The sequence below is a fragment of the Wolffia australiana genome, chromosome 14 (genome assembly GCF_029677425.1).
Source record: "Wolffia australiana isolate 7733 chromosome 14, ASM2967742v1".
NCBI lineage: Eukaryota > Viridiplantae > Streptophyta > Magnoliopsida > Alismatales > Araceae > Wolffia > Wolffia australiana.
In genome coordinates, this window is record NC_135848.1 from 8352212 (window position 1) to 8365129 (window position 12918).

Consider the following 12918-nt stretch of genomic DNA (forward strand, 5'->3'; position numbering starts at 1 on the left):
GTGGATACTTAAATATTATATATTGACACTTATATGTCCTTCTCAACTATCCATTGAATAAAAATATTTTGCACTTATGCTTAAATATTTTGAGCATCTCATCATAATTTAGTAAATTGGATGATGTAGTCATGGACTTCATTTTAAGCATTACAAGTTTGTTGTCACGAATATATTTTTTTAACATGGAATAATATATATAATGTTTGTTTGTCTTGTCACCCACATATATTTTCATTATGAATATGGAACAACCTGTAGCTGATTTATGTCAATTGATAACTTTTAATCAACCCGCTTCGTGATAGGATGATAAATGAGATGCGATAATAAGATGATACGTTTTATGTGGGCCAAAGAATGCATATTTGAGGGAGCTAGGAAATTGTCTTACGTCTAACTCATAAGTGTACAAATCAAGTGGAATTTATGGTCGAAGATCATTTGCGTCATTGTCATCTTCATAAGTTTTAGTTCAACCTAAAGGTGATGCATGCATGTCAACGTCTTCTTAATCAATAAAATGAGATGAATATTCACCTGAATTATCAAGACAATTAAAGAGCTTAGATATCTAAATTTATAACTTCTCCTTTCCCAGTTTAGAAATTTGAACTATTTCTTTAACAGAGTGATATTTTGAGCTGTAGCTAAGAAACGTCTACCTAAAATAATGGGAACATTCCCCAAGCATAAAACTATTCTGAATGATTTTTTTTGTTTTATATTCACACTAGCTCCCATATTCCAAAGAGATCATTCCCTTAATTCACCTAGGGATGAACAAGGTCCCTAAACAAGGTCGAGGCGATGCCGGACGTCATCCGTTTGGTACCGAGTTGATGCATCGTCAATGACGTCGTCTGACAGATAAACCCTAACGGTATGTAACTGCAATGAGATGATGCATCCTACTTGGTCGTACTTGCATGCCCAGACTGGATGAAGTGTGCTGACCTCCAAGCTATGAATGGGGTCACTAGGTGATGATGACGGCGGCCTCTCGAGCCTCGTCAAAGGGACGATGGCATCTACGGCGTCGAATGGAGTCAATCCGTAGGGGCTCGCACGTAACGAATGGGCTCGACCCATACCGATAAGACGCTCAAATTCTCGTAGCTTACTCACAATCCTCTCTCACCTATTTAGTTTGAGTGCGGTGGAGACAATCGAAGGTATACTGCAAAAGGTAATATAAAGAGCAAGTGGGAGAACAACGTACCTCGTCGGCAATCAGCTCGTGGTGCAAATTCTTCGACGTTGCAGTGGCTGGCGCGGGTGGCGGGTGGAGAGGAGCCATAGAGGGTCGACGGCTTGACTGGAAGTAGGACACAGGAGCGGTTGACAGAGACCGGAGGAGCGGAGAGGTCAGGCCAAAAAGGGAAGGGGTGCCGACAGGGTGGAGCACTCAAGGAAACAACTCACCGGGTCGCAGCCAAGTTGGTGAATTGGGGCGCCAACTGAGTATGGCAATGGCGCAGCGGTCTTGTGATGCAGGAGTACAGGCGGTGCAGGGGAACTAGCGGCGGCGCAGGCACCCGACATGGCGTCTGACCAGCAATGCTCGGCCTGGAAACAACTGAACTTAATGCATGGGCCACAGTAGTGACTGGGCTTCAATAGGGTCGTTGAGGGAGAGGGATCCAGGTGGACCGAAATGCTGCCACAAACAGAAGACAAGGGCGGCGGGGTCGGACGTCCACGTAACTGCGCGCTGGTAAACGCGGTGTAGTCGATGGCTTGCGGGAAGCCAAATGATCAGCGGAGTCGCCGACGAACTTGACGGATTTGGATGCCTGATTGGAGGGCGCTCAATGAAGATCCGCTTCGGCCTGCCCCTCACGGATTTCTCCCGCCACCGAGGGTGTACGACACTCTCTCCAGCAACTTCTCCTGGCGGTGCTGGTGCAAGGTCGACGTTCGTAGATAGGTGAGGAAAGCAAGTCAACCGGGGCCCCGTGATTGGTTGATCAAACCAAACGAATTAGGGGGAACCTGACGGTAAGAACACAACCGATGCACAATTTTCCCTTGTTTCTAGGTCCGATTCTCCTCCTCTCTCGATTTTCCTTCTTCTCCTTCCGTTTCCTCTTCTCTCCTTTCTTTCTCTCACAATGAGACCGAGAATAGAAACAACTATATTCACGATTTCTACCCGGTCTGAGTCCTTAGGGCGCCATCCCTTCCCTTAAATAGGGAAATTTAGATGGGCCCTAAAGGAGGACCCTAGGGGGGGTACTCCATTAAGGGGGGGGGGCACTTATATAATGGGACCCCATTACAACCAAATAAAAACATAAAAGGGGTAGGGAGGGACCCAAAATAATTATGGAACCCATTATAAAGTAAAATCAAACACACACACAAATGACGAATGAAATGACGAACACGACATGACGAAGGCGACTAGACGAGACCGAAAACATAAACACGACTAAACGAAGAGGGCGAAAGAAACCAAACGTGATAAAAGATACGAGCGTAGTGGTGCCTTGGTGTGCCGGTCGGACGGAACGCTAACCCGAGGGTCGTTGATGATGAGGATGACGGCGCTGGAGACGTCTCCGAGGGAGCAAGCTGGCGTGCTCCAACATGAGGTCATTGTAGTACACTAGTAGACTGGTAGTTGCATAATGACGATCTAGGAAGTAGAATACTTGGTGATGACATGTGGAAATGAATTACTCCCAGATTGTGGAGATATAGAGTGTGGCATTTCCTTATCAGTAGATCAAAATTAGGATGCATTATCTACAAATTAAAAGAGATAAAAATATTTCAACAAATTAAATCACCTAATTCAACCCCCTTTTCAAGGAACTTATTAATCAATAAACGAACAATTAGAATCATATCCTAACTAGATTCAAGCCATATGTGGCATCTAGAATAGTCCTATGGTAAGGGAGACTGATTTTGGTCCACCTTTGATCTGACTGACTGTCAATACTAGAGTAGGATGAAAAAATTTCAGATGGGATTCACGACAATGAATTTTTTTGTAGGATTTTAAATTCATATTCAATCATAAAAAATCATCTTTATCAAAATTATGAAATCTAGACTGACATCATGAAATCATTTGTTAAGAAATTTGAATTATTTGTTATACAATATGACAATGAGACAGAGCAAGACATATAGAATTGTATTGAGATATGATTAAGTGATATTGGATAAAATTGAAATGATAAAGTCACCTTTTGAAATTTTGGGTGGAATGAGTTGATATTTTTTTTTAATATTTAGTATATCTCGAATAAATAACTTGGGTTGTATGAAGTCATTGAAAGTTTTAATGAAAAAGTAATGATAGAGCATTTGAGGTACAAGTAATTAAGGTTTTTATTAATTTTATGAAATATCTATATTCATTTTATGCAGATGAGATTTTTTTCAGAATGAATCAAGTTATGTTATATGAGATAAATCAGTTCCATGAAAGTTTTGAGAAATTGAGTTTTAAAGATTTCTGATTTGAAAATAATTTTAGGATAATTATTTGAGATAAGAAATAATTTGATTTTATTTTTTACGTAGAAACAGATACTCATTTGAGAGAGAAATATTTTATATTAACTGAATTGATGAAGAATTAATATAGATTAAGTTATATCTCGGATACAGTATTCCATTGTATAAAAAATATGGATCTTAATTTTATATTGAAGGTGACCCGCACTAATTTTTAACTATGGGCACTTATTTAGAATTCAATTCAACACACTTCCTGTCCTTTATTTTAGTCATAGACCAAGATATTGATTTCAAGCTAATCGAGAACACAATAACATTCATTAACACTTGATACAAAATTATGGATGTGGATGATGTTGAGAAGAAGACAATGAAGTAAAATATAGAAGACTCACCATAGATACTTATATTCTACCAAGAAAAGGCAGTTTTGTAATAGCAGGATAGCCTCACTATTTCTCTTTTGCTTTCTAACTTCAGTCGATGAACAACACCTACAAAACATGTTATACAATTAAACAAGTTTTTTATTTGGCCAACTAGAGTAGGAGCAATTCGATGATTATTTTTACATGAATAAGGGGTCTATTTATGGATCCAACTATATGAATGGAAAGAGGAGAGAAAGATGAACCTAGGCTAAAACTCCTGCTGGGTCTTTAGTTATCACGATTTGAAATTCAGTAATTCTCAGCCCTCAAAATTTCTATCACCTCTGATTTTCCCTCTTCACATTTCTAGTGTGGTACAAAAAATTACAAAATCAGGAAAACTTAAAATGCAGTGAATTTTCAAAAAAAACAAAGTTTAATTCCTAAAAATAAAAAATATATTTTATTTTTTGAAAAATGCCTCTTCAAATATAACCTCAAGATATCTAAAAAATATCAATTTCAAGTTGGAAAATTATTTTCTTCATGAATATGATGTCTAAAAAAATCATAAATTCACAAATTGGTGGCCATCCAACAAAATTTAAGACCCAAATCGCTTTATAAATTCATAGTATAGGTTAGAAAAATACAGAAATATAAGTTTTTGACTTGTAAAAATATGATCTTTTTGAATTTAATGTCATAAAATTAATGAAAATGACATTCTGGCTCATAAAAGTATTTCCTTTTACATTATGATGTCAGAAATTTCTTAAAATACCAAAATCTTTGAATTCATAATTTCATTCTAGAAAAAAATCATTATTTTAGGCTTGATAACATGCATTTATTATATTTTTAATGCAAAAAATATATGAAATATGTGTGTCATCAATCACCAAAGTTTACTGATGCACTCATCCCTTTATTTTTATTCAAAAATTATGATCCCACCTTTTGCCATTAGACTTTGGCTTGAGCTTGAAATGATCAAAAATAAATTTCTTGATTTTGAAATAATCTCAAAAATATTTTATTAATGAAAATTTTGAGCTTAGTATGATCAATAGAAAATTATATGTGTACTCACATAAATAAATATAGCTAGTGATGAGTATGGATCATCTCCACAAGGAGTTGTATTTAATAGGCTTTAAATAGTGACTAAAAAAATGAGGGGATGGATATACAAATAAAATATAATATACTGATATTAAAAAAATGCAAGATGAGGAAGTGATAATAAGAAATAATATTGAGATGATTAATATAAGTTATAGTGGATAAGAGACAGTGAGCGAGAAAGAGCAAGTGAGAAAGAGGATGAATCGACGATAATGATATAAGAAATACAGATTTATGTAAGTGGATTGGTGTTAAGATGATGAATACACAATGATGTGAAAGATGGAAGACATGGTGGAAAGTGAAAAATGTGATATGACAATAAGATGTTTGTGTCAACCTTACAACAATGATGGAAATAAATAATATAAGGCAATGACAATTTCCCTCTATCCTTACATTCTGCCAAGATGCTGGCAATTTGTGAATGTAGGTAAGTTCCCCTTCTTCTCATATGCCTCTACCCAAACACCCAATATGCCAATAATGAGTTTGATAGATGGGATTTCTGAAACTTCCACTATTTTAAAATCCCACAAATGTAGGAATTGAATTTAAGAATTATTTTTATAAACTTCCATGTCTCAATTTATAACTTGGAGAGCATGGGAGAAAGACGAAGCTACCTCAAATTTTCAGTTCAATCGACCTTCAGGATTGTTAAATATCAAGCGTTGAAGTTGGATATATCATGGAACATCTATTTAAATTAAGTTGGAAAGATGGCGAAAAGATAAATCCCTAATAAGGGTAGTCATTTGCATCCATTCTTCATCCTAACTGCCCTCAAAATTTAGTTCAACACTACCAAAAGACTATTAGTTTACATAATAATAAGATCATGCCTTCCATTTTTTCCAATGATTAAAAGGCTAAATTTTTCTACTCAATTAAGGTTTCCATCAATGCTCTTACATGTATTTTACCCATTTACATATTTTTGGATTTATATTTAAGAGGCTTTCATGGATATTTCTAAACCCCAACTAGACTTAATAAGTCAAGTGGTGTATGAATCTAACGATTTCCCTAGTATGTTGACTTTTCAGGTCAAAGGTTGACTTTTGGTGGTCATAAAATTATGAAAATTTTTGAGGAAGTCAATACATGAGTCTTGAGTCTTGGGACAAAGTTTCAGATCTAAAAGAGCTATGAAGAAAAAGATGCATGCTAATCAGTGGAGCTGACTCAACCGATAGGCTTGTTGTGAAGGAGCTTGAAGAAAACCTTCTAGAAGGTCCTTGGAGGCTTGGAGGATGATCAAGACATCTTAGGAGGACTCCATCTGGCAGTTATTGCTTGGAGGAGAGCCCAGGGTCGAGATCCAGTCTAGGATTCATGAGGTGGAACCTATCCATCCATTCATTCCAGCTCAAATCTAAGGGCTAGGGATGATTTGTAACTAACTCTAACCAACTTGTTCTTTTCCCTCCAAATTCAACCTGGAGGGAAAGAATCTGATTGGTTGGGGTCTGATCACCTGGATTGAGGCCTCAAGAACTCAATCCTGGATGAATCATCCATGATCCACCCACCAACAGTTGGCTGAAAAAAACACGTGTACCCCTATTAAAGGGCCCCCCTCACACTCCTTGAGGGCATCCAAGAATTGAGTATTGTTCTGTTCCACTTTCTTCATTTGTTGAGCTTTTTCTTAGGTCCACCTTCATCCTGAAGGTGAAAGGAGTCTTCTGGAAGCGTCCTGGATCTTGAAGCCAGTTGGTAGGGAGCTGAAGAAACCACCTTGGGCCCCTTGGGTGTGACAAAAGAGGTTCCTTTCTTCTTCTTTTTCTACCACCTCCTAGACTTTTCCTAAGCTTCTTGGTAGGGCAGATAACCAACGTCTTAAGCTTTCCAACGCCTACTCACACGTGTCAAAATGATTTCTGGAACTCCATATATCATCGTTTTGATCCACCGCACGTGAGAGCACCTCTGCCTGCGGAACCAATGGCGGAGCGCCGAAGCCCGGCACACAAGTGGCACTACTGCCCGCACATTCAGCGGTGGAGCACCCACGACTGTGCCCTCTCTCTCTCTCTCTCTTCACTCAAATTTTTGGGAATCATTCACGAACTGAGTTAACTCAATTCGGTAACTATTCGGACAGCTCTCTCTCATCTGGGTCAACGACTTTGAACCGGATAAAGGAATTACAATCCAATTAACTTCAGAATTTTTTATCTCTCTCTAGAGACGATAAAAAATTCTGAAAAAATCTCAAAAATCATTCTCTGTCTAGGCTTTTTAGGGAAAATTTTCCACATCTAGTAAAAATAGTGTTGAACTTTTTTCCGTTGAAAATAAACCTTCTTAACAAATAAAAACATTATCAAAGAGACTTATAAAATCTGAAACTTAAAATTCGTATTGAATTTCATCCTAATTAGCTACCTAGCTCCATGAGGGATCGACCCTTACTAAGTAGTACTAGTAAGGTAATAAAATTATTGATTGGTTCCTTACTAACCTTACAAACAACCTAGTGAGTGCTATATTCATCATCAACTTGAACCCCTAGTTTAGGCTAATCACACAACTGTGACGTGAGTCAACTTGATTGAAAGTTTGGTATAATGTCATTCAGGGAATCATACCAATCAATTCAATGAACTATTTCTGCAAAAGAACAACCCCTATCTATGATTAGTGTCTTACTATTGACTGTTTGACAAAATGTACTCATCATATCAGTGATACTACACAGTGATATTATATCCAAATAATTCAATGTCCTTTTAGAGTATCCTTAAAATAGTAGTTTTTTAGAACACTTGCTTAAACTCTAGATATCTATGTATTATGATCTCTTCATAATTCATTAAGTCGAATCATGTATTCATAGACTTTATTGTAAGCATCACATGCACACTTTGATGATTAAATAATATTAATGTACGAGGAACGAGATTTGGAATGTGAAATTAGCTTGCGAGAGACCCGTTTCCAGAGGAGATTGAGAGTAATTTTGGGGAGAAGGTTGTTGGGTTTTCGAGCACGGAGCACAAGATACTCATCCCCATCGTCTCCGCTCTCTCCCTCGCCGAGCGCAGCTGCGAACCTGTACCGTCTTCTCAGGCCCCTTTCTCTTTCTCCGGCCTTGAAGCTCCTCAGAAAGGTAACTATAGTTTGATATCGTCATCCAAAAGCCGTCATCATCGTTTCTGCGCCAGTGGGGATGAGTAATTTCAACATCATCATCTTCATCGCCATCCAAAACCCATCATCATCATCATTGTCTCTTTAGTGGGGATGAGTAATTTCAACTACATAATCTTCATGGTCATCCAAAACCCATCATCATCATCATGTTTCTTTAGTGGGGATGAGTTGTTTCAACTACACAATCTTCATGGTCATCCAAAACCCATCATCATCATCATGTTTCTTTAGTGGGGATGAGTAATTTCAACTACATAATCTTCAAACAACCTAGCCTTACAAACAACCTAGTGAGTGCTATATTCATCATCAACTTGAACCCCTAGTTTAGGCTAATCACATAACTGTGACGTGAGTCAACTTGATTGAAAGTTTGGTATAATGTCATTCAGGGAATCATACCAATCAATTCAATGAACTATTTCTGCAAAAGAACAACCCCTATCTATGATTAGTGTCTTACTATTGACTGTTTGACAAAATGTACTCATCATATCAGTGATACTACACAGTGATATTATATCCAAATAATTCAATGTCCTTTTAGAGTATCCTTAAAATAGTAGTTTTTTAGAACACTTGCTTAAACTCTAGATATCTATGTATTATGATCTCTTCATAATTCATTAAGTCGAATCATGTATTCATAGACTTTATTGTAAGCATCACATGCACACTTTGATGATTAAATAATATTAATGTATGAGGAACGAGATTTGGAATGTGAAATTAGCTTGCCGTCCACATATATTTCTACCCAGACACAACCAAAACTTTTGAATCTTCTTAAATAAAATAAGGAATATTTTAATATTTTTCCTCGATCTCCTCTCACTCATTTGTTGTGATTTAAATTGACTCATTGTTTCTATTGGCTCACATCACCCTTATGGATAAAAAATAAAAAGGCATTAGTTAATCATTGGTCATTATGGCACTGTAATTTGCGATACCATAATGGCACCTTTTTGGAATGGTTAGATGTGCTAATCATTGTCAAAAAATAGTGATATGTTGGCATTCTATCTGATCGAAGGGGGGATTTTAAAATATAAAACATTAAATAAATTCAATTTAAATAAAATATAAGTCATAAACATATATAATACAATTCCAACTTATAAAAATAATATATTCCTGAATAAATGAGGCTAAGAGAGAGAGAGAGGGGGGGCGAGAGGCCAACTGAGAGAAAGAGAGGAGAGAGAGTGGGGGGAGAGAGGCTAAGGAAGAGAGGGAGGGAGGGAGAGAGAGAGAGAGTGGGAGGGAGGGAGGGAGAGAGAGAGGGGGGGGAGAGAAAGAGAGTGGGAGGGAGGGAGAGAGAGAGAGAGAGAGAGAGGGAGGGAGAGAAAGTGAGAGGGAGAGAGAGAGAGGGAGGGGCAGGGGAACTCAACATGGTAGAATTTTATCACGAGGATCTTGAGGATGGCTCAAAAAAGTTTAATAACTAGATCTCGGGTTCTCCATTTTGTGAGAAATTTCTGACTACAAGAGGGAAGAGAGAAGTCAGGGACTTTCCTAGGCCCACACTCTCTTCCTGGGCAAGAGGTCCTTGGTCTCAATCTGATCTATTTTGGCAGCAACAATGAAGTCATTTAAGCTCAGGCCACCTGCCACGAAATCCATCAGCAATGATGAGAAAGAGAAAAAAAGAGGGGATTTTAAAAATAAAAATCTTATAATCACTCACCAATGGAGTCAGTCCAGAGCTCAGCTATGACCTGGTTGGGCTCTTCGAGACGAATGGTGGGACGATGGCTAAGCGGCTCGACGACGGCGTTGATCCTCGAGATGAGCTCCTCCCCACAGCTCCTGTCCCTCAGCTTCCATATTCCCTGGATCTTCAGCAGGCCCTCCTCCTCCACCAGCTTCCACCCTACAATCTGATTGCAAAGAAGGATATGAAACCTTGATGAAACCTTGGTTTTTTAGGGTTGACTTTAGGCTTAAGGTATGGTTTATATGATTTTGACGCATGTCGTTTGCATAATCATCACGAAATAAAGAATGTTTAAAATAAAAAGTAGGTTACAGGACTCGAGAATTTTGAAAAGTTGGGCTACATTTTCATGCATTCATCCTCTCAATGCTATCCTCTCCCCACAATTGCTACATGCATTGTCCTAGATGCATATAATACTTAAAGATAGAAAAACCATGGCTTGGGAGGTACTACTCACTGATCCGGCTCATTTGATCTCACAACTTAATGCCGAAGTATCTCTAAGTTTAACAATAGATCAACTTATAAATTCTGGCTCGAGATTTCTAAAAACTGTTTCTGGCGATAGAAATGATGGAAGCTCTAATCATCTCTGGCGACAGAAATGCATAAATTGGGTCTTCTGATATCTGGGATTTTTCATGAAATCCATGATCAACAACTCTCCAAGCTCTAGGGTTGAGTGAGTAATGACGATGATGATAAAATCATGATCGCACCTCATCCAAGTCAATAAGGCTCTTGGACCAATGAGGGCCAACAGAATAAGGCAGATGAAACGGGGCGAAACAGCGTTTCATTCGGTCATCTGTCACAGAGTCTGAAGTCATCCTTCGTTTACGTCCAAGGAGTTGGAAGGAACGGCTGACGGAGCAGACGGAGGACTGATGTAAACTTAGTGTAAATCACCTGCCCCTGATGACGTAATGGGATGGAATTGAACATGAGTCATGAACGCTTTTGTTCTGTTCCCATTCAGAGGTCAAGACAGATGACTGATAACAGTAAGGTACTGAATGAATGAAGGACTGTTATTTTCCCAGAAATTCAGCCTTGCAAGGATGGCTCACAAAATAGTCAGTCTTTTATCTGCATATGGATGACAATGAAGAGAAAATCATCATTATCTTGTCATTATCCCTTCATTGACCTCTCTCAGACGATGAGTGACGATGACGAAAATTGTCTCAGCCAATACAACGATTTTCATCATGGTCAGCAAACTTGCCAAAATCGTCATAGCAACTCAAGCTCCAATGGTGGCGATGGGTTCTCGATAATGTCAACAAAATCATCATATCCACTCAAGCTGCAAAGGTGACGATGGGTTTTGGATGATGATGAAGAAAATGACACTCATCCCCCACTAGAGCAGCAACGCCGATGATGGATCTCGGACGACAATGAAGAAGACGATGTCAAAATCATCATCCCCACTCTAGCAGTAACGATGACAATGGGATTTGGATGACAATGAAGATGAAGATGTCGGAATCATCATTCCCACTCAAGCAGTAATGGTGATGATAGGTTTTGGATGACGATAAAGATGATGAAGTTGAAATTACTTGTTCCCACTAAAGCAACTATGATGACGATCATGGGTTTTTGATGACGATGAAGATGATGAAGTTGAAATTACTCATTCTCACTAAAGAAAAACTGATGATGATGAGTTTTGGATGACGATGAAGATTATGTAGTTGAAACTATTCATCCCCACTAAAGAAACAATGATGATGATGATGGGTTTTGGATGACCATGAAGATTGTGGAGTTGAAACTACTCATCCCCATTAAAGAAACAATGATGATGATGATGGGTTTTGGATGACCATGAAGATTGTGGAGTTGAAACTACTCATCCCCACTAAAGAAACATGATGATGATGATGGGTTTTGGATGACCATGAAGATTGTGTAGTTGAAACAACTCATCCCCACTAAAGAAACATGATGATGATGATGGGTTTTGGATGACCATGAAGATTATGTAGTTGAAATTACTCATCCCCATTAAAGAAACAATGATGATGATGATGGGTTTTGGATGACCATGAAGATTGTGTAGTTGAAACAACTCATCCCCACTAAAGAAACATGATGATGATGATGGGTTTTGGATGACCATGAAGATTGTGTAGTTGAAACAACTCATCCCCACTAAAGAAACATGATGATGATGATGGGTTTTGGATGACCATGAAGATTCTGTAGTTGAAACTACTCATCCCCATTAAAGAAACAATGATGATGATGATGAGTTTTGGATGACCATGAAGATTGTGTAGTTGAAACAACTCATCCCCACTAAAGAAACATGATGATGATGATGGGTTTTGGATGACCATGAAGATTATGTAGTTGAAACAACTCATCCCCACTAAAGAAACATGATGATGATGATGGGTTTTGGATGACCATGAAGATTATGTAGTTGAAATTACTCATCCCCACTAAAGAGACAATGATGATGATGATGGGTTTTGGATGGCGATGAAGATGATGATGTTGAAATTACTCATCCCCACTGGCGCAGAAACGATGATGACGGCTTTTGGATGACGATATCAAACTATAGTTACCTTTCTGAGGAGCTTCTCGGCGTCGGAGAAAGAGAAAGGGGCCTGAGAAGACGGTACAGGTTCGCAGCTGCGCTCGGCGAGGGAGAGAGCGGAGACGATGGGGATGAGTATCTTGTGCTCCGTGCTCGAAAACCCAACAACCTTCTCCCCAAAATTACTCTCAATCTCCTCTGGAAACGGGTCTCTCGCCCCAAAATCCCCCAGCAAGTCCGCGCCCATGGCAGCGCACCGCAATCGCCCTCGCAGCGGCGCCGCCGCCAGCGGCCCGGCCACCGCCGCGCGCGGGCGGCGCTGGAGATGGAGGAAGAGAAGATGGGCTGAGCCAGCTGAAGCCGCCATGGAAGAACAAGGAAGAAGATGGTGGAGGAGGAGAGGAACTGAGGAAGTTCTTGCCTTATCTTCTGCAAAGATTGCTCTTTTCTGACGAAGCAAGAGGGTAGAGAAAATGGGTAGAGGTCGATTGATCTTGCGG

At 39.0% G+C, this 12918-nt stretch overlaps 1 protein-coding gene across 1 annotated transcript; it reads right to left on the reverse strand.

Moving 5' to 3' along the window:
• Nucleotides 1-9564: 9564 nt before the first annotated feature.
• On the reverse strand, nt 9565-12918 carry LOC144712127 (Transcriptional coactivator/pterin dehydratase). Its single transcript, XM_078586317.1, has 3 exons — nt 12447-12918; nt 9829-10021; nt 9565-9748 (listed from the first exon to the last, which is right to left on the reverse strand). The coding sequence occupies exons 1-3, from the start codon at nt 12783-12785 to the stop codon at nt 9657-9659; spliced, it is 624 nt and encodes a 207-aa protein (XP_078442443.1). The 5' UTR covers nt 12786-12918; the 3' UTR covers nt 9565-9656.